The sequence below is a fragment of the Phyllobates terribilis genome, unplaced genomic scaffold, assembly GCF_046119375.1.
Source record: "Phyllobates terribilis strain yellow unplaced genomic scaffold, ASM4611937v1 Scaffold_8__6_contigs__length_399053987, whole genome shotgun sequence".
In the NCBI taxonomy this organism is placed as follows: Eukaryota; Metazoa; Chordata; class Amphibia; order Anura; family Dendrobatidae; genus Phyllobates; species Phyllobates terribilis.
Window position 1 is genome coordinate 167,666,511 of NW_027362768.1, and position 22,099 is coordinate 167,688,609.

General features: G+C 46.5%; 1 protein-coding gene across 1 annotated transcript in view; it reads right to left on the reverse strand.

Moving 5' to 3' along the window:
• Positions 1–22,099, reverse strand: part of LOC141157716 (uncharacterized) — a 120,948-nt gene that overhangs the window by 13,856 nt on the left and 84,993 nt on the right. The window contains exons 7-9 of the mRNA XM_073645262.1: positions 21,234–21,397; positions 5,412–11,752; positions 4,393–4,451 (exon numbers count right to left, since the gene is read on the reverse strand). Of these exons, the coding sequence (XP_073501363.1) occupies positions 4,393–4,451; positions 5,412–11,752; positions 21,234–21,397 (6,564 nt within the window). The remainder of the gene's footprint in view (positions 1–4,392; positions 4,452–5,411; positions 11,753–21,233; positions 21,398–22,099) is intronic.

Consider the following 22,099-nt stretch of genomic DNA (forward strand, 5'->3'; position numbering starts at 1 on the left):
CAGCCATAGTCAGACTTTTTGGTGGCTATTGATGGGAATTTTGACCACCTGGTCATTTACCTATATAGAAGTATATGTTAAACCTTACTTTCCTCCATATGGTATGAATGTATGATTCAATGGGAGTTACAGAAACAGCTAAGGGAAAGTGCCCATTGGTTTATTTAATAGTCTGCAGTTATATGAAGCCGCAGTACACGCTCAACCACCGCTCATTATAAACCGGCTCTCCTGACCCGAGCGTGACAGCCCAATATTTCTATGCCGCTCTCACGCTCGAATCAGGAGAGCCGCCGGCCAGTCCGAGGATTGCAGTGCGATCGTCATCCATGTTATACGGCCGTCTGACTGCGCCAAAATCAGGAGTGGAATAATCAGAGAAAAAGTATAATAAAAACACGTCACCACTTCTGCATTTTTCACCCACCCCTCATTTTGGCTTACAAATACTGATGTAAAATACTGACCAAATACTGAACATGTGAACGTGGTCTTAGACTACTTTCCCACGATGAGCTTTTGATGAGTTTTTGACGCTGCAGAATTTCTGAACCATTTCTGCACCTATTTAAATTAGGCTACTTGCAGTTTTTCATTGCATTTTTGTGTGCGTTTTATAAACTTGCATTTTTATTGCATTTTTGTTGTGTTTTTTGATGCTGCATTTTTTGTCTCTTTTTGGTGTGTTGTGCTTTAAGTAAAGCTGTTTCTGATGCTTACTGGTATTTGGCTTTGACAAAACTTTATTGATATATACTTAGGTGCGAATTACATGCGGTTTGATGTGTTTCTGTCGCAAAAACATTAAAAACGCATGTGCGTTTTTTACCTGTGTTTCTTACTAATCTAATGCAGCAGATGTCAAACGCACCACAGGTCAGTTTACGCTGAGTACAAAAAAGCACAGTGGGAATGAGATTTCTATAAATCCCATCCACATTTCTGGAACTGTAAGGCTATGTGCCCACGATGCAGAAATGCTCCGGATTTTTCCTGAGCGTTTCTGCACCTCCCTGGCAGAAAAAACGCATGCGGATTTTACATGCGCTTTTTCTGCCTGGGACAAGCGTTTGTCAAGCGTTTTTAGCATGTGATTTCACATGCTTTTATCAAGTGCTTTTTCAAGCGATTTTAGCATCACTTGGAAAAGTGCTTGAAAGTTGGTTACACAATATAAATCCATGCAACCGGCATGGATTTATATTGTGTGACCAACGTAATGTTAAAATAAAAACAATTAGAAAGTAAAAAATAACTTTATACTCACCTTCTGATGGCCCCCTCTCTGCTCCCGGCGTCACTGCTGGCTCCGTGGGGGGTACCGGTAATGTAAAAGGATCTTCCATGATGTCAGCAGTCATGTGACAGGTCACGCGACCGCCGACGTCAGCGGTCACGTGACCTGTCACATGACCGCTGACGTCATGGAAGGTCCTTTTACATTCCTGGACCCGCCACGGAGCCAGCAGCAACGCTAGGAGCAGGGCAGGGGCCATCAGAAGGTGAGTATAAAGTTATTTTTCATTTTAATTTTTTTTTTACTTACAGATACTATGATACCCGAGTCTGGAGGAGAGTCTCCTCTTCTCCAGACCCGGGTACCATGCGCGCATTGAATCGCATGATATCTGCATGTGCACATGTAGTCATGAGGATTTTATGCGGTCCAATGCAAGTCAATGGCAGCTAAAAAGCCACAATTCCGCAAAATTAATGGTTGTGCTGCGGATTCTTCCGCAATGATAATCCGCAGCAGAAATTTCCGCAGCATGTGCACAGCACATGCGGATTATCATTAGGAAACATTGCAGACAACTCAACATACGTTTTTAATGCGTTTTCGTGGAGGAAATGGTGCCGTGGAAACGCATTAAATCTGCATCATGGTCACGCAGCCTAAGACGCAAAAATATGCAGTATCAAAGACACACTAAAAGCACATTGTAGGAGCATAGCCTTACTGTTAGGTATTCCCCAGGGTCGACACCGGGTAGATCACGCAATATCTTACCTTGCCGTCACTCTGTCAGGATTTTGTCAGGGATCTACGAGCACACGGTCCCCACTACTCACTACGTAGGTATCGGCAAGCGACCAGTGAGCATATGGTGTCACACCTCCGGATTCCAATACATGGAATATGTGTATACGCCTCCCGTACGGTCACTGTCAGCTTCACGATAGCCCAATTATTAATATTATTCACTGCCACCACTGACCAAGTTTGAAATATAATACAAGCCTGGTCGGACCTCTGCGTTCTGGTAGCGTATATGGCTTTGGGGGAGGGAACGATTACAGAGCAAAAGAAACAGAGCTATTAAATTTTATATTTAATCCAAAAGGGAGGCAGTGTTTAGGAAAATATATACAAGGATTTTACAAAGGAGACATTACAATACATAAGCAGTTACACAAAATATTAAGGGTTGAAGAAGAAACTTACTCTATAAAGATCGCTGCAACGATTCAATATAGCCGGAGGAGGGGCTCTCCGATTTGATTTGAGCTTATAGTACCTATACCCCCCTGGCAAAGAATATTGATTAATCTTCCATTGGCTCTCTTATGCCGAAGGGGAAGATCGGCCCACCCACCCACATGACATCATGTGGGCTTGGGCTCCACCATTCATGCTTGTATTAAAAACCTGGTTTCTGGGATAACTTATCACTGGTTGATCCCAGAAGCGCAAAAGTGGTGCCATATTTTCCGTTATGAATTTACCTTCATTTAGAGACCACACATCGCATAGATGTGATCCGTTATTCTGGTGCTTTTGCGCTACTGCTCCACGGAGGAGCTTACGGCTACAAAAAAATAAGCATCTTGTTCTTTGGCTCACCCTGTCACTAAAAATATGGGTCCTATAATTGTCAGAATTATGGAACTTCAGTTATTCCATATTTTGTATCAGCTCCGAAACTCCTGCAGTCAGCAGCTGGGGAATTGTCTTAATTATAGTGAGTGCGTTTGATCTTAACGAGCTACGTCCTCCTCTCTGTGTCAGAGGAAACACATTCACATGCTAAATGGGTTCTGTAGCACCTCTCTTGTGCCAGCATTTGTGTACCTAGAAACTTTTCCTGTGTGCTGAGACTTGCATACAGACAGCTGCGTGGAGTGTTAATTTGAATAGGAGAGACTGTAGATTGTCATCTCTGGACAAATACTATAGGGGAGGGGTGAGAGGGGCTTCAGGGGAATCAAGAAAGAATTCTTAATATCTATGACAGGGGCGAAGAAAAGATTTGCAATTTTTCTATTACACTTACTTTCCTGTATATGGTATGACTGTATGATTCACTTGGAATTACAGGAACGGCAAAGGGAAAGTGTCCAGTTTTTAATTTAAAGCACCACTCCTGCATTTTTTTTTATTTCACCGCTGGAGTGGTGGTTTAAATGTAAGTTCCCTGCCCCCTGTCTCATACTCGCCAGCAGCTGCCTTCATCCTTTTCCAGCGTTGCTCCCATCGGTCTCTGGGAAAAAAGTGATCTGCGGGCAGCTCCAGTGTTTCTTGAAGCGCGCCAGAGGTCACTTTACAATACAAGTCTATGAGAGCCTGGTTCTGGCTCTGATAGATTTGCATTGAGCTCTTGTAACGTAACTTGTCAGAAGTAACGGGCACAAGATGGGTGAAGCCGCCAGAAGGTGAGTATAAGAAAGGGGGGCAGGGGGCTTACACTTAAAGCGCCACTCCAGTGCTGAAAAAAAAGCAAAATGATGGAGTAGTGCTTTATTAGTCTTCAGTTATATGAAGCCGCAGTACACGCTCAACCACTGCTCATTATAATTTCTGCATGTTGTGCTGTTGATGAAGAAAAGGGGACAACAGGCCCCTACATTATTCATCATGGGGGGTCACAACATTTTAATATTAATCACCAGTAATCTGACGTCTGACTTAGTACCTGTCTTGGATAAAAAAAAAAGTCTTAGAGGCCGATTCACGTGGCTTTTGCACCTTTTTTAGTAAAAAAATTGTTCTAAGAGCGACTCTGTATTTGCACTCTATTAATTTTTTAATTTGTATCTTTTTCATTTTACTTGGTGTTTTTTTCTGTGTGTGTTTTTTGTTTCTTTCAGCATTATGGAGGTGCTTTTTAGTCATCATTTTTGACTTTTTAAAATGTCACAAGTTTTGCGCAATTGTACCCCAGTACCTTACAAAATCTGTCATAATTTTGCATAGTTGAAGACTAACATGTGACATTTTAAAACTCATTGGAGATTGTGTGACATTTTACTCTAAAAAGATGTAAAAAAAAAAGCCCAGAAAAGAAGCATCTTTGAATTTGCACTAATTTATCAAACTTTGTGAGTCCATTTTGATGAATTTTGCTCAAAATTGTAATAAATCCTTCACACTTATATATAATAATCACTTACATGAATTCTTTGATGGATATGCTTCGAACGATGAAAATTCTCCCTAAAAATAACATCACCTTTAGAGAGATGAAAGGAGAAAAGGGTGAGAGCTCCAGTAATGACAGTGGGAATATTCTCATCATCCGATGTTGTAGCTTCTAGTCTGATCTGCTGCAGTCTACACTCCTAGATTTGACCGACGCAGCAGATGATGAACATGTAATTAAAGGAAGAGGAAATGGTGCAAAATGTGTCCCAAATCTACTACATCTGTTCTGATCAGTCGTAGATTTCATTATTATAACTGTCAAAAAGTAAAAAATGCGAAACATTACTGATATCGTGGGCACCGTTTAATGAGTTAATTTCACCTCCCTTCTAAGACTGGTTTAAAAAAAACACTATTAGACCTCATTCCGACATCCGTATAAAGAGTCTGCGTGCCAGCAGTGTTTTGTATCAGATTTTCATCAGTGTTTGGTCCATTTGTTAGAGTTTTTACCGTCAATAGTTGATCAGTTATTTCCACGTATGAAAAAAAAAGATAATAAAGCTTCTCCTATCTATTACAATGTTAATCATGGGCAGCACACGGGTAGCTCACACTGATGCCATCCAAGTGCTGTCTGTAATTTTTCACTGACCAAAGACTTGTCTGGATAATTTTGATCTGTAACTCAATAAAAAATAGACAAGTCCCAGGGATTTTTGTGCAGACACAAAGTGCACAAAAACACGGACATGTGAATAGCACTATAGACTTTAATATTAAGTACATGTTTTATCTTAGAAAATAACAGAACATGTACGAAATTCTTGGACGTCTGAATGAGGCCTTAATGCATGTGGTTTACTATAATCCATTCAATACGATGAAATCCCCCGCAGTGGAGAGGATCAGAAGAGAGAATAAAATTTTCCATATATCTGCCTGGTAGTACATGGTACAAAATCAACGTCCTATGAAATATATATAGACTACATCTTAACAATAAGATTATGAAAAAGAGTATGGAGATAAATTCATTGTTACTTACTATGTTAACTATTTCAGTGGACTGTCTTCTATAGTCTGCAGACGATGTGTCTCTGAGACTTTCCGTATATGATCTGTTTATAATCCTGAACATTAACGGAACTACGTTTTTAGCAGTTGTGGTTGTCTTTGGCAGAGCAATAGTTGTGGGCTTAGTGGCGGTGGTGGAGTCGCCTGCGGGGGCTGGAGATGTGGTGGTGGTGGAGTCGCCTGCGGGGGCTGAAGATGTGGTGGCGGTGGTGGAGTCGCCTGCGGGGGCTGGAGACGTGGTGGCGGTGGTGGAGTCGCCTGCGGGGGCTGGAGACGTGGTGGAGTCGCCTACGGGGGCTGGAGACGTGGTGGGGGTGGTGGAGTCGCCTGCGGGGGCTGGAGACATGGTGGTTGATGGAGACTCAGTGGCGGTACTTGGAGCCTGTGTGGGAGTTGGAAGCTCAGTGGCCGTGGTTGTTGGAGCCTGTCTGGGAGTTGGAGGTTCAGTGGCTGTGGTTGATGGAAACTCAGCGGCGGTACTTGGAGCCTGTGTGGGAGTTGGAGGCTCAGTGGCTGTGGTTGTTGGAGCCTGTGTGGGAGTTGGCGGCTCAGTGGCCGTGGTTGATGGAGACTCAGTGGTGGTACTTGGAGCCTGTGTGGGAGTTGGAGGCTCAGTGGCCGAGGTTGTTGGAGCCTGTGTGGAAGTTGGAGGCTCAGTGGCCGAGGTTGAAGGAGACTCAGCGGCAGTACTTGGAGCCTGTGTAGGAGTTGGAGACTCAGTGGCCATGGTTGTTCGAGACTCCGTGGTGGTACTTGGAGCCTGTGTGGGAGTTGGAAGCTCAGTGGCTTTAGTTGTTGGAGCCTGTGTTGAAGTTGGAGGCTCAGTGGCCGTGATTGTTGGAGGCTCAGTGGCCGTGGTTGTTGGAGACTCAGTGGCAGTACTTGGAGCCTGTGTGGGAGTTGGAGGCTCAGTGGACGTGGTTGTTGGAGACTCAGTGGTGGTACTTGGAGCCTGTGTGGGAGTTGGATGCTCAGTGGCCGTGGTTGTTGGAGACTCCGTGGTGGTACTTGGAGCCTGTGTGGGAGTTGGAGGCTCAGTGGCCATGGTTGTTGGAGTCTGTGTGGGAGTTGGAGGCTCAGTGGCCGTGGTTGATGGAGACTCAGTGTCGGTACTTGGAGTCTGTGTGGGAGTTGGAGGCTCAGTGGCCGTGGTTGTTGGAGGCTCAGTGGCGGTACTTGGAGCCTGTGTGGGAGTTGGAGGCTCCGTGGCCGAGGTTGTTGGAGCCTGTGTGGAAGTTGGAGGCTCAGTGGCCGAGGTTGATGGAGACTCAGTGGCAGTACTTGGAGCCTGTGTAGGAGTTGGAGGCTCAGTGGCCATGGTTGTTGGAGACTCCGTGGTGGTACTTGGAGCCTGTGTGGGAGTTGGAAGCTCAGTGGCCTTAGTTGTTGGAGCCTGTGTTGAAGTTGGAGGCTCAGTGGCCGTGATTGTTGGAGTCTCAGTGGCCGTGGTTGTTGGAGACTCAGTGGCGGTACTTGGAGCCTGTGTGGGAGTTGGAGGCTCAGTGGCCGTGGTTGTTGGAGACTCAGTGGTGGTACTTGGAGCCTGTGTGGGAGTTGGAGGCTCAGTGGCCGTGGTTGTTGGAGACTCAGTGGTGGTACTTGGAACCTGTGTGGGAGTTGGAGGGTCAGTGGCCGTGGTTGATGGAGACTCAGTGGTGGTACTTGGAGAATGTGTGAGAGTTGGAGGCTCAGTCGCCATGGCTGTTGGAGACTCAGTGGTGGTACTGGGAGCCTGTGTGGGAGTTGGAGGCTGAGTGGCTGTGGTTGATGGAGACTCAGTGGCAATACTTGGAGCCTGTGTGGGAGTTGGAAGCTCAGTGGCCGTGGTTGTTGGAGGCTGTGTGGGAGTTGGAGGCTCAGTAGCCGTGGTTGTTGGAGGCTCAGTGGCCGTGGTTGTTGGAGACTCAGTGGCGGTACTTGGAGCCTGTGTGGGAGTTGGAGGCTCAGTGGCCATGGTGGTTGGAGACTCAGTGGCGGTACTTGGAGCCTGTCTGGGAGTTGGAGGCTCAGTGGCCGTGGTTGATGGGGACTCAGTGGCGGTACTTGGAGCCTGTGTGGGAGATGGAGGCTCAGAGGCCGTGGTTGATGAAGACTCAGTGGCAGTACTTGGAGCCTGTGTGGGAGTGGGAGGCTCAGTGGCCATGGTTGTTGGAGACTCAGTGGCGGTATTAGGAGCCTGTTTAGGAGTTGGAGGCTCAGTGGATGTGGTTGTTGGAGACTTAGTGATGGCACTTGGAGCCTGTGTGGGAGTTGGAGACTCAGTGGCCGTGGTTGTTGGAGACTCAGTGGCGGTACTTGGAGTCTGTGTAGGAGTTGGAGGCTCAGTGGACGGTGTTTTTGGAGACTCAGTGGTGGTACTTGGAGCCTGTGTGGGAGTTGGAGGCTCACTGGCCGTGGTTGTTGGAGACTCAGTGGTGGTACTTGGAGCCTGTGTGGAAGTTGGAGGCTCTGTGGCCGTGGTTGATGGGGACTCAGTGGCGGTACTTGAAGCCTGTGTGGGAGTTGGAGGCTCAGAGGCCCTGGTTGATGGATACTCAGTGGCAGTACTTGGAGCCTGTGTGGGAGTTGGAGGCTCAGTGGCCAGGGTTGTTGGAGTCTGTGTGGGAGTTGGAGGCTCAGTGGCCGTGGTTGTTGGAGGCTCAGTGGCCGTGGTTGTTGGAGGCTCAGTGGCGGTACTTGGAGCCTGTGTGGGAGTTGGAGGCTCAGTGGCCGTGGTTGACGGAGGCTCAGTGGCGGTACTTGGAGACTGTGTGGGAGTTGGAGGCTCAGTGGCCGTGGTTGTTGGAGACTCAGTGGCGGTACTTAGAGCCTGTGTGGGAGTTGGAGGCTCAGTGGCCGTTGTTTTTGGAGACTCAGTGGCGGTACTTGGAGCCTTTGTGGTAGTTGGAGGCTCAGTGGCCATTGTTGTTGGAGACTCAGTGGCGGTACTTGGAGCCTGTGTGGGAGTTGGAGGCTCAGTGGACGTGGTTGTTGGAGACTCAGTGGTGGTACTTGGAGCCTGTGTGGGAGTTGGATGCTCAGTGGCCGTGGTTGTTGGAGACTCCGTGGTGGTACTTGGAGCCTGTGTGGGAGTTGGAGGCTCAGTAGCCATGGTTGTTGGAGTCTGTGTGGGAGTTGGAGGCTCAGTGGCTGTGGTTGATGGAGACTCAGTGTCGGTACTTGGAGTCTGTGTGGGAGTTGGAGGCTCAGTGGCCGTGGTTGTTGGAGGCTCAGTGGCGGTACTTGGAGCCTGTGTGGGAGTTGGAGGCTCCGTGGCCGAGGTTGTTGGAGCCTGTGTTGAAGTTGGAGGCTCAGTGGCCGAGGTTGATGGAGACTCAGTGGCAGTACTTGGAGCCTGTGTAGGAGTTGGAGGCTCAGTGGCCATGGTTGTTGGAGACTCCGTGGTGGTACTTGGAGCCTGTGTGGGAGATGGAAGCTCAGTGGCCTTAGTTGTTGGAGCCTGTGTTGAAGTTGGAGGCTCAGTGGCCGTGATTGTTGGAGTCTCAGTGGCCGTGGTTGTTGGAGACTCAGTGGCGGTACTTGGAGCCTGTGTGGGAGTTGGAGGCTCAGTGGCCGTGGTTGTTGGAGACTCAGTGGTGGTACTTGGAGCCTGTGTGGGAGTTGGAGGCTCAGTAGCCATGGTTGTTGGAGACTCAGTGGTGGTACTTGGAACCTGTGTGGGAGTTGGAGGGTCAGTGGCCGTGGTTGATGGAGACTCAGTGGTGGTACTTGGAGAATGTGTGAGAGTTGGAGGCTCAGTCGCCATGGCTGTTGGAGACTCAGTGGTGGTACTTGGAGCCTGTGTGGGAGTTGGAGGCTGAGTGGCTGTGGTTGATGGAGACTCAGTGGCAATACTTGGAGCCTGTGTGGGAGTTGGAAGCTCAGTGGCCGTGGTTGTTGGAGGCTGTGTGGGAGTTGGAGGCTCAGTGGCCGTGGTTGTTGGAGGCTCAGTGGCCGTGGTTGTTGGAGGCTCAGTGGCGGTACTTGGAGCCTGTGTGGGAGTTGGAGGCTCAGTGGCCATGGTGGTTGGAGACTCAGTGGCGGTACTTGGAGCCTGTCTGGGAGTTGGAGGCTCAGTGGCCGTGGTTGATGGGGACTCAGTGGCGGTACTTGGAGCCTGTGTGGGAGATGGAGGCTCAGAGGCCGTGGTTGATGAAGACTCAGTGGCAGTACTTGGAGCCTGTGTGGGAGTGGGAGGCTCAGTGGCCATGGTTGTTGGAGACTCAGTGGCGGTATTAGGAGCCTGTGTAGGAGTTGGAGGCTCAGTGGATTTGGTTGTTGGAGACTCAGTGGCGGTACTTGGAGCCTGTGTGGGAGTTGTAGGCTCAGTGGCCGTGGTTGTTGGAGACTCAGTGATGGCACTTGGAGCCTGTGTGGGAGTTGGAGACTCAGTGGCCGTGGTTGTTGGAGACTCAGTGGCGGTACTTGGAGTCTGTGTAGGAGTTGGAGGCTCAGTGGACGGTGTTTTTGGAGACTCAGTGGCGGTACTTGGAGCCTGTGTGGGAGTTGGAGGCTCACTGGTCGTGGTTGTTGGAGACTCAGTGGTGGTACTTGGAGCCTGTGTGGAAGTTGGAGGCTCTGTGGCCGTGGTTGATGGGGACTCAGTGGCGGTACTTGAAGCCTGTGTGGGAGTTGGAGGCTCAGAGGCCCTGGTTGATGGATACTCAGTGGCAGTACTTGGAGCCTGTGTGGGAGTTGGAGGCTCAGTGGCCAGGGTTGTTGGAGTCTGTGTGGGAGTTGGAGGCTCAGTGGCCGTGGTTGTTGGAGGCTCAGTGGCCGTGGTTGTTGGAGGCTTAGTGGCGGTACTTGGAGCCTGTTTGGGAGTTGGAGGCTCAGTGGCCGTGGTTGACGGAGGCTCAGTGGCGGTACTTGGAGACTGTGTGGGAGTTGGAGGCTCAGTGGCCGTGGTTGTTGGAGACTCAGTGGCGGTACTTAGAGCCTGTGTGGGAGTTGGAGGCTCAGTGGCCGTGGTTTTTGGAGACTCAGTGGCGGTACTTGGAGCCTTTGTGGTAGTTGGAGGCTCAGTGGCCATTGTTGTTGGAGACTCAGTGGCGGTACTTGGAGCCTGTGTGGGAGTTGGAGGCTCAGTGGCCATGGTTGATGGAGACTCAGTGGTTGTACTTGGAGCCTGTGTGGGAGTTGGAGGCTCAGTGGCCGTGGTTAATGGAGACTCAGTGGCGGTACTTGGAGCCTGTGTGGGAGTAGGAGGCTCAGTGGCCGTGGTTGATGGAGACTCAGTGGTGGTACTTGGAGCCTGCGTGGGAGTTGAAGGCTCAGTGGCCGTGGTTGTTGGAGCCTGTGTGGGAGTTGGAGGCTCAGTAGCCGTGGTTGATGGAGACTCAGTGGCGGTACTTGGAGCCTGTGTGGGAGTTGGAGGCTCAGAGGCCGTGGTTGTTGGAGGCTCAGTGGCCATGGTTGATGGAGACTCTGTGGCGGTACTTGGAGCCTGTGTGGGAGGTGGAGGCTCAGTGGCCATGGTTGTTGGAGCCTGTGTGGGAGTTGAAGGCTCAGTGGCCATGGTTGTTGGTGACTCACTGGTGGTACTTGGAGCCTGTGTGGGAGTTGGAGGCTCAGTTGCCGTGGTTGTTTGTGACTCAGTGGCGGTACTTGGAGCCTGTGTGGGAGTTGGAGTCTCAGTGGCCGTGGTTGTTGGAGACTCAGTGGCATTACTTGAAGCCTGTGTGGGAGTTGGAGGCTCAGTGGCCGTGGTTGTTGGAGACTCAGTGGCGGTACTTGGAGCCTGTGTTGGAGTTGGAGGCTCAGTGGCCGTGGTTGATGGAGACTCAGTGGCGGAACTTGGAGCCTGTGTGGGAGTTGGAGGCTCAGTTGCAGTGGCTGTTGGAGACTCAGTGGCGGTACTTGGAGCCTGTGTGGGAATTGGAGGCTCAGTGGCCGTGGGTGTTGGAGACTCAGTGTCGGTACTTGGAGCCTGTGTGGGAGTTGGAGGCTCAGTGGCCGTGGTTGTTGGAGCCTGTGTGGGAGATGGAGGCTCAGTGGCCATGGTTGTTGGTGACTCAGTGGTGGTACTTGAAGCCTGTGTGGGAGTTGGAGGCTCAGTGGCCGTGGTTGTTGGAGACTCAGTGGCGGTACTTGGAGCCTGTGTGGGAGTTGGAGGCTCAGTGGCCGTGGTTGTTGGAGACTGTGTGGGAGTTGGAGGCTCAGTGGCCGTGGTTGTTGGAGACTCAGTGGCGGTACTTGGAGCCTGTGTGGGAGTTGGAGGCTCAGTGGCTGTGGTTGTTGGAGCCTTTGTGGGAGTTGTTGCTGGTCCTGTGTTGGTTGATAATGCAGTAGTAGTTTGCTCTGTGCTCGGTTCCATAGTGGGTAATGTTGCTTCTGTGTAAATAGAATAATTGACATTTACAAACTTTTCTGCTCCTTTTGTTATTTGTGGATCTCACTATATAATCTCTATGAATCTCATCCTGGATTATAGAAAGTATTAGTACAGATGATTCCTAAATGTATTCACCAATTACTGACATGTTCACAATTATGATTGCTAGAACTATGACAAGACTTTGTATTGAGATCTTGGTTGGATGAAATTCACCATCCACATCAATGTCCACATCTAGTAGATTTGATTGAATCATGTGTGAACAATGATGTGAATTCGGATTCAGCCTGACAGTGTGGCGGTGATGTGGTGGTAAAGCTGATAAAGCTCTGCCCCCCTGCAATGGGCGCATTGGCGCATTATTTTTAAATGACAATTGGCCTATGTAGTAGTCAGTTTCAGATGTATGGGGCCGACAATACAGTTAGAAATGAAATCATGAATGATTGTAATATGATAATCCAATTCAGCCGCCTCAGGCCTATAACTTTAAATTTTTTAAATGTCGTCGCTGAATTATATCATCTATATATTTTTCATTAGCATTACGGGGAATATCAGATTGTTCTTGCATTTCATTTTCTTTCATAGAATCCTCATGCTTATTCCATTATTCCATACTTGTCTGATGTAGTGGTCTGTGTGCTCTGAATGATTGCAATTAGTGATGAGCGAGTATGTTCTGCTAACCGTTTCGGCGAGCATGCTCGGGCGAGCACTGAGTATCTTCATCGTGTTCGGGTGTTATGTTTCAGTCTCACTGTGTGCATGATTTGCGACTGTTTGACAGCTTTAATACATGTAAGGAATGTCTGTTTCTTAGGCATTCCTCACAGACACGTGAGGTATATAGTCCCTACATACAGTTTGAGCCCCCACACAGCCCCGTACATACTGTTTGAGCCTCCACAAAGCTCCCTATGTACAGTGTGAGTTCCCACATAGCTACCTGGATTCAGCATGAGAACTCATTTAACTACCTATATACAGTATAATCACCACATAGCTCCCTGCACAGCCCCAGCATGCATCCCCACACAAGCACTCAGCATGCAGCCCTACATGAGTGACATTATCCCCTTCACTATGCAGCCCCATGTGAGTAGCATCACTCCCTTCACAACACATCCCACAGCTCCACGCAGCCACAATGCATGCAGCCTCACAAGAGTGACATTACCCATTTTCCCTTGCAGTCATCCAGCATCAACCACCCTTCCCCACACAACCCCACATCACTCCCACTCCACAGCCCCCTTCTCCACAATGCTCCATCATCATCATCCCCCCTCCTCACAGCCATCATCATCATCATCATTCCCCCTCCTCATAGCCCCCGTCATCATCAACACCATTCCCCCTCCTCACAGCCCCCATCATCATCAACACCATTCCCCCTCCTCACAGCCCCCATCATCATCAACACCATTCCCCCTCCTCACAGCCCCCATCATCATCAACACCATTCCCCCTCCTCACAGCCCCCATCATCATCACCATTCCCCCTCCTCACAGCCCCCATCATCATCACCATTCCCCCTCCTCACAGCTCCCATCATCATCACCATTCCCCCTCCTCACAGCCCCCATCATTATCACCATTCCCCCTCCTCACAGCCCCCATCATCATCACCATTCCTCCTCCTCACAGCCCCCATCATCATCACCATTCCCCCTCCTCACAGCCCCAATCATCATCACCATTCCCCCTGCTCACAGCACCCATCATCATCCTCCTCTTCTCTATACAGCCCATCATAACCTTTCCCATGCAGCCTCACGCATATAACATAAACCCTTTTCCTGTGAGAGCCCCCCCTCCCCATAAGCAGCCTTATACAAGTAGCAGTGGCCTTTCTCCCATGCAACCCTCCATCATGCAGCCCCCATACAATACCATCATCCACACTTCTTTGCACCCAAAATTCATCCTCAGCCCACTCACATTGACTCCTGTGTCCTCATTCCCACCTGCACACAGCTCCATCATGCAGCCTCTCTGTCCGCTTCAGCAGCCACAGCTCAAGCTCCACGCTGCTTCCTGCTATCGGGTCATCACTGGATTGAAGGAAGCACAGCCCCGCCCCTTCCGGTGACATCATCCCCTCAAAAAATCAACTCCACTCTAGACGCTACCGAGTTGCAGCTGTCAGTGCACAAAGGATTATATGAGGGCAGTCTGGCTATGAGACCTCCGGAACCTCGGGCCCTGGGCAGTAGCCCAGATTGACGTCATTATAATCCGCCTATGGTTGCAAAACATATTTTGGTTAGCTTATATCAGGGGTCTAAAACTAAAGTGAGGTCCGGGGCTACTTAGAAAAATGCCATTATGGCACTGTGCATTGTTAAATTTTGGTTGGGATTTTACAGCGACAGAGGTTGTTCGGCTAAAGTTTGCTCTCTGTAGCTGCTACATCACTGTGTCATACAAGAAAATGTGCATCTCCAAGTGTAGTGGCCTCTGCCAGGTCCTGCAACACAGCTCCTGATCAAAAGGGTAGGAGCTGTTCTTCAATGATCGGCAGTAGCTGCCACACATTGAATGGTGCGAGGCTCAGCCACTACTTTCAATGTGTCTACATCCAGCGACTGACGGACCTGGTTTCAGCTGATCAGTGAGGCTCCAATGTGTCTGGTGCAGCACGGTGTTGGCTGTAGTATACAGCTGATACACAGCCTGTACCCGCTTGGGTGTGTTATTCAATTAGTCTTCAGTGCCATAAAAGGCGGCTCTGAGGAATAAATTAATAGCATCCTCCAGTAGGTGCAGACTGAGCAGGTACCAGCTGTATACTACAACTGCTCCTCCCTGATGTAGCTGCCTTGAGCTGCAATACACTTGGGGGTTCTCCTCCACTGACATCCTCAGCTGACACTGCTCCCTATGGTCCTGGATTCCACATTATTATTGGTTTGATACATTTAATACCATTATATTTATGCCTTTTTCTTTCTATTAATCAGTTACATAGGTGTATCTCACCATTGACTATATAGTGTTGTATTTATATTTGTACTTTTCCTTGCGGCGCCTTCTTTTGCTCTTTCACTCTGTCAACACCCACCTGTGACACCAAATAATAGCTTTTGATAAAGGATGCAGGATAGTGTCTGAAACGCGTAAAGCAACCCTCCCTTCCTCTTCACAAGCGGATATGTCTTTTTAAATAGATTGAATAAATTTAAATGTTTTTATCTGGAGCTGGAAAATCTACAATTTTTTCCTACAAGTTTTCAACCGTATTTACACAAGAAAATCGCATGACAGAAAACATGATTAGTGATAGCAAAAATTCTCCATTGAATGTCACTTGCTTAACCCAGCAGGAAGTACGGTGCCGTCTAAAAATCACTAAAGTTGACAAATCCCTGGGCCCGGATGGGATAAACCCTTCGAGTACTGCAGGAATAAAGTAACATCATAGATAGACCATTATTTTTAATCTTTAAAGATTCCATAATAACAGGGTCTGTACCACAGGACTGGCGTATAGCAAATGTGGTGCCAATATTCAAAAAGGGGACAAAAACTGAACTTGGAAATTATAGGCCAGTAAGCTTAACCTCTACTGTGGGTAAAATCCTGGAGGGTTTCCTAAGAGATGCTATAATAGAGTATCTGAAGAAGAATAACCTCATGACCCAATATTACGAGGCACCGTTCCTGTCAAACTTATCTGATCAGTTTTTATGAGGAGGCAAGTTCCGGACTGGACCGAGGAAATGAGGTGGATGTTGTGTATATGGACTTTTCAAAGGCTTTTGATACGGTTCCACACAAAAGGTTGATACATAAAATGAGAACAATGGGGATAGGGGAAAATATATGTATGTGGGTTAAGAATTGGCTCAGTGATAGGAAACAAAGGGTGGTTATTAATGGAAAACACTCAGACTGGGTCTCAGTTAACAGTGGGGTACCACAGAGGTCAGTATTGGGCCCCCTTCTTTTTAACATATTTATTAATGACCTTGTAGGGGGCATACAGAGTAATATTTCAATATTTGCAGATGACACTAAACTCTGCAGGGTAATCAATACAGAGGAGGACAATTTTATATTACAGGAGGATCTATGTAAACTAGAAGCTTGGGCTGATAAATGGCAAATGAGCTTTAATGGGGATAAATGTAAGGTAATGCACTTGGGTAGAGGAAATAAAATCTATAATTATATGCTTAATTGTAAAACACTGGGCAAAACTGTAACTGAAAAATACCTGGGTGTATTGGTGGACGACAAGCTCACGTTTGGTGGCCAGTGTCAGGCAGCTGCTGCAAAGGCCAATAAAATAATGGGATGCATTAAAAGAGGCATAGATGCTCATGAGGAGAACATAGTTTTACCTCTATACAAGTCACTAGTGCGACCACACTTAGAATACTGTGTACAGTTCTGGTCTCCGGTGTATAAGAAAGACATAGTTGAACTAGAGCGGGTGCAGAGAAGAGCGCCCAAGGTTATTAGAGGACTGGGGGGTCTGCAATACCAAGACAGGTTATTACACTTGGGGTTATTTACTGTGGAAAAAAGAAGGCTTAGGGGTGATCTTATTACTATGTACAAGTATATGAGGGGACAGTGCAAAGACCTTTCTACTGATCTTTTTACTCTGAGGCCTGAGACTGGGACAAGGGGGCATCTTCTACGTCTAGAGGAAAGAAGGTTTAATCATAATCACAGACGCGGATTCTTTACTGTAAGAGCAGTGAGACTATGGAACTCTCTGCCGCATGATGTTGTAATGAGTGATTCACTACTAAAATTTAAGAAGGGCCTGGATGCCTTTCTTGAAAAGTATAATATTACAGGTTATATATACTGGATTCCTTGATAGGGCGTTGATCCAGGGAACTAGTCTGATTGTCGTATAGTCGGGAAGGAATTGTTTTCCCCAATGTGGAGCTTAGTGTTTGCCACATGGGTTTTTTTGCCTTCCTCTGGATCAACATGTTAGGCTATGGGTTGAACTAGATGGACTTAGTCATCCTTCAACCTTAAAAACTATGTTATTATGTTACTATGTTACTAAGTTCACATCTGTTTCCGTACTCCAACCTTGAGATGTGCTGCAAGTACAGGTGAGCTGGCACTCTTCTCTCCAGTACCAAATAATATCCTTGGTATCTGCCACTATGGTGTCTGGTGTCCTGTCAGCCCCTATCATAAGCAGATCTATCAGGCCATGTGTTCCTCTAAACCTGACAGGTTTAATGCACAGCAGTACAGAAGAATGGCCGTGCATTAGACCAGAGAACAATATATAAAATGTTCAGTTTCCATGGTGGGACAAAATAAAAAGGGAAAATAATCCAAGAAATATCTTTCACTATTAAAAATGTTTTTTTTTATGTACAAAAAAAAATAAATAAATAGTATCACTATATTCGGAATGGTTGGAGTTAAAACTGTCCCATTACATAACCCATATGGTGAATACCGTAGGAAAGAATAAATAAGTAAAAACATACACTGAAAGCTCAAACTCATCAAGTAAAAAGCAAACCCTCATATAGCACTGTTAGCAAAAAAGAAATGTATGAGGCTATATTCTCACAGGGCGTTTTATCAGCGTTTTTTTCTGCAGCAAAACCTGATCTCTTGGCAGGAAAGAAACAGCGTAAAAAATGCAGGTTTTAGTGTGTTTTTGGTGCCTTTTTGCTGCGTTTTTTTGTTCGTTTTGCAGGATCCCAAAGTTCAGCTTTGCTTGCACCACAGAAGCATGAACACAGGTCACCAATGCAAGACAAATCTTCATGAAAAAATACACATTAGAAATGTAAGAAGGGGGAGGTAAATTGATCTGGAATAGGTTACCTAAGACACTGGCAGTGCATTGAGTTTGTAGGACACTATTTACTTTTCATTTTTTCTCAGGAGTGGGAGCCAAAACCAGAAGTCGGTGATAAATGCAGAATTGGTGCACTTGTTTCTATTATAACTTTTCTCTGATTGTTCTTCACTTAGTTTGGCTCCCACTCCTGAGGAAAAATACTGACCAAATACTGATAGTGGAGCCGTGGCCTAAGGCTATGTGCCCACGATGCAGAAATGCTCCGGAATTTTTCCTGAGCATTTCTGCATCTCCCTGGCAGAAAAAACACATGCGGATTGTACATGCGTTTTTCCTGCCAGGGACAAGCGGAAGTGAAGCATTCTTCACATGCATTTCCACATAAGGGTTGACAAGCGCTTTCCAAGCGATTTTAGCATCACTTGGAAAGTGCTTGACAACTTGGTCCCACTATATACAGTTATATGAAAAAGTTTGGGCACCCCTATTAATCTTAAGCTTATTGTTTTATAAAAATTGTTTTTGCAACAGCTATTTCAGTTTGATATATGTAATAACTGTTGGACACAGTAATGTTTCTGCCTTGAAATGAGGTTTATTGTACTAACAGAAAATGTGCAATCTGCATTCAAACAAAATTTGACAGGTGCATAAGTATGGGCACCTCACCAGAAAAGTGACATTAATATTTAGTAGATCCTCCTTTTGCAAAAATAACAGCCTCTAGTCGCTTCCTGTAGCTTTTAATGAGATCCTGGATCCTGGATGAAGGTATTTTTGACCATTCCTCTTTACAAAACAATTCCAGTTCAGTTAAGTTTGATGGTCGCCGAGCATGGACAGCCCTCTTCAAATGATCCCACAGATGTTCAATGATATTCAGGTCTGGGGACTGGGATGGCCATTCCAGAACATTGTAATTGTTCCTCTGCATGAATGCCTGAGTAGATTTGGAGCGGTGTTTTGGATCATTGTCTTGCTGAAAGATCCATCCCCTGTGTAACTTCAACTTTATCACTGATTCTTGAACATTATTGTCAAGAATCTGCTGATACTGAGTGGAATCCATGCGTCCCTCAACTTTAAGAAGATTCCCGGTGCCGGCATTGGCCACACAGCCCCAAAGCATGATGGAACCTCCACCAAATTTTACTGTGGGTAGCAAGTGTTTTCCTTGGAATGCTGTGTTTTTTTGCCGCCATGCATAACGCCTTTTTGTATGACCAAACAACTCAAACTTGGTTTCATCAGTCCACAGGACCTTCTTCCAAAAAGAAATTGGCTTCTCCAAATGTGCTTTTGCATACCTCAGCCGACTCTGTTTGTGGCGTGCTTGCAGAAACGGCTTCTTTTGCATCACTCTTCCATACAGCTTCTCCTTGTGCAAAGTGCGTTGTATAGTTGACCGATGCACAGTGACACCATCTGCAGCAAGTTGATGCTGCAGCTCTCTGGAGGTGGTCTGAGGATTGTCCTTGACTGATCTCACCATTCTTCTTCTCTGACTTTCTGATGTTTTTCTTGGCCTGCCACTTCTGGCCTTAACAACAACTGTCCATGTGTTCTTCCATTTCCTTACTATGTTCCTCACAGTGGAAACTGACAGGTTAAATCTCTGAGACAGCTTTTTGTATCCTTCCCCTGAACAACTATGTTGAATAATCTTTGTTTTCAGATCATTTGACAGTTGTTTTGAGGAGCCCATGAAGCCACTCTTCAGAGGAGATACAAACAGGAGAACAACTTGCAAGTGGCCACTTTAAGTAGCTTTTCTCATGATTGCATACACCTGGCTATGAAGTTCAAAGCTCAATGAGGTTACAAAACAAAAAAAAAGTGCTTTAGTAAGTCAGTAAAAAGTAGGTAGGAGTATTTAAACAAGAAAATGATAAGGGTGCCCATACTTATGCACCTGTCAAATTTTGTTTGAAAGCAGATTGCACATTTTCTGTTAGTACAATAAACCTCATTTCAAGTCAGAAACATTACTGTGTCCAACAGTTATTACATATATCAAACTGAAATAGCTGTTGCAAAAACACCAATTTTTATAAAACATTAAGCTTAAGATTAATAGGGGTGCCCAAACTTTTTCATATAACTGTACGGGTCCATGTGCACCTGTGTGGCACATATGTTACAACCAACCGTGTGGTGCTTTTGTGCCACATCAGGAGCACACGCAGCGGTGCTTGGGAATCAGCGTACAGCTAGCGCTGTTACCAAGCGCTGGGTGTTGAACGCTACACTCATTATTGTCCCCTGCTTATGCTGCGATCAGCACTGATCGCAGCGCAAGCAGGGGACGATGATGAGGGCAGCGTTCAGCACCCGGCACTACTGATTCCCAGGCGTCGGTATGTGTCACACATGTCATGAGTGTAGGACGATTTGCGGCCTGTGCAGCGGGTAAAACATTGACATGTCAGCGTGTTTTGCCCACAGACACATGGTCCGTGAAAATACGTTGACACGTGCACAGGCCCAGAATGGGTCTACATGTGTCAGTGACTCCAGTACATGTGGAAACTGTCATCACACGTACTGGACACTATTCTGTCCCCATGGCCTGTGGCTGTAAATATGGCTCTGTGAAACAGGGTCTCTTCACCTGTACTTACAATGGCAATGGTTGCAGATAGCTTTACTCAGCTGCAAGCTGGCACGTTGTAAAGAATTCAGAAGAGACTTTGTTTTCTTTAAGAACTCTAGTTAAATGCATGCAGGAGCAGCAGGTTAAAAAGAACTTTTCACAGAACAAGCTGTGAGCACATGAGCTTCAGAAGGTGCCAAGATGGTGAATGAAAGCAAGGCAGGAGAAAAGAAGAGAGGGGTTAGCTAAAGAAGTCACATGAGAGGAAGACAGGGAGAGAGAAGGGACAGACTTAAAGAAAGTAAACACTACAGCAATGCAATAAGATAGCAGTGCATAGCAACTGTAAGAAGGTCCATTATAGTCCATAAATGTCCCAATCATGGAACAGAACAGACACAATGACATACGAAAGAGCCTTTAGAGATAATTTGCTCTGAAAATTTTGCAAAAAGAAAAAACTCTGTGTGAACACATCCTAAAGGCTTGTTGACACTTAGCTTTTATTATGTGCAAATTGAATTAAATTCCTGACACCTCACCCATATGGTGTTTTTTTGTTTTTTTTTGTATTTGTTGATGTCTGGTTGATTTTTAAAAATATCAGACAATGACAATTCATTCAGCATTTTAACTGCAATTTTCCCCCATTAAGATCAAAATGTCTTAGCATCAAAAATGAGTAACGGTAATTTCCACAGGAGTTTTCTGACCATAGCCTGCATCTTTCATGCTGATAAAAAACGTCAAAAAAGCAACATGTGAACATACAGTATGCTAAGCGAAGTCACCTATCTATATATTAGGGTCTGTAGTTCAAGCCAAAAATTTATTCTAAGGATACATTGGAATAGCAACTCTCAGTCTTTATAATCAGATCCAATAGACAATTACATAAAGGAAGGTTTTTTAGAGGCTGAAGTCAGTGAGGCCAGAAATCACTCAAAACTTGCCCGCTTGAACATTGAATATAATAAAAAGAACACGGTCTGTATTTATTTGGGGGTCTGGTGTGGGGTTTGTTTTTTGTTTTGGAGTTTAGCTGTGACTGTTACGTAGCTCTGAATAATCCCAGTGTGGACTTACCTCTAGACTGAATACTCTGAGGATCAATCTGTAAACCATCCATGGTGTTCGGTGGGTTGGAGTTTTTCAGATCTGCAGCGACTTTATCCACCATCTCTCTGTCGGTCGGGGTAACTGTCTCATTTGCAAATTCTACATTCATGGAGGGCACTAAGGAACCGCTCCTGCAGAAAGGATCCAGAAAAATCAGGTTAGACATGTGGAGCATCCAGTGTATTGTGCACAACAGCAGAACGGGGGCTGTAGAAGAGGATTATTACATGAGAAATTCACTCCTACACCAAAACCTACATATTCTACATTGCAGACACTGCAGATTTGCACTTGCACATTTATATCACTTATTTAGAAACAAGTGTGTTTCTTTGTATCCCTCTTATACCAGTCATCCTCACACCCTTCACCCTCCCGTGAAATAGACATTTTCCTGTAACTATTCCTATAATTTTACTGTAGAGCTGCAGTCTGCTTTACCTGAGGACAAGGAGTTGCAGCCATAGTCAGACTTTTTGGTGGCTATTGATGGGAATTTTGACCACCTGGTCATTTACCTATATACAAATATATGTTAAATCTTACTTTGCTCCATATGGTATGAATGTATGATTCAATGGGAGTTACAGAAACAGCTAAGGGAAAGTTCCCATTGGTTTATTTAATAGTCTTCAGTTACATGAAGCCGCAGCACACGCTCAACCTCCGCTCATTATAAACCGGCTCTCCTGACCCGAGCGTCAGAGCACAATATTTCTATGCCGCTCTCACGCTCAAATCAGGAGAGCCGCCAGCCAGTCCGAGGATTGCGGTGCGATCGTCATCCGTGTTACTACTCTTCTCCAGACCCGGGTACCATGCGCGCATTGAAT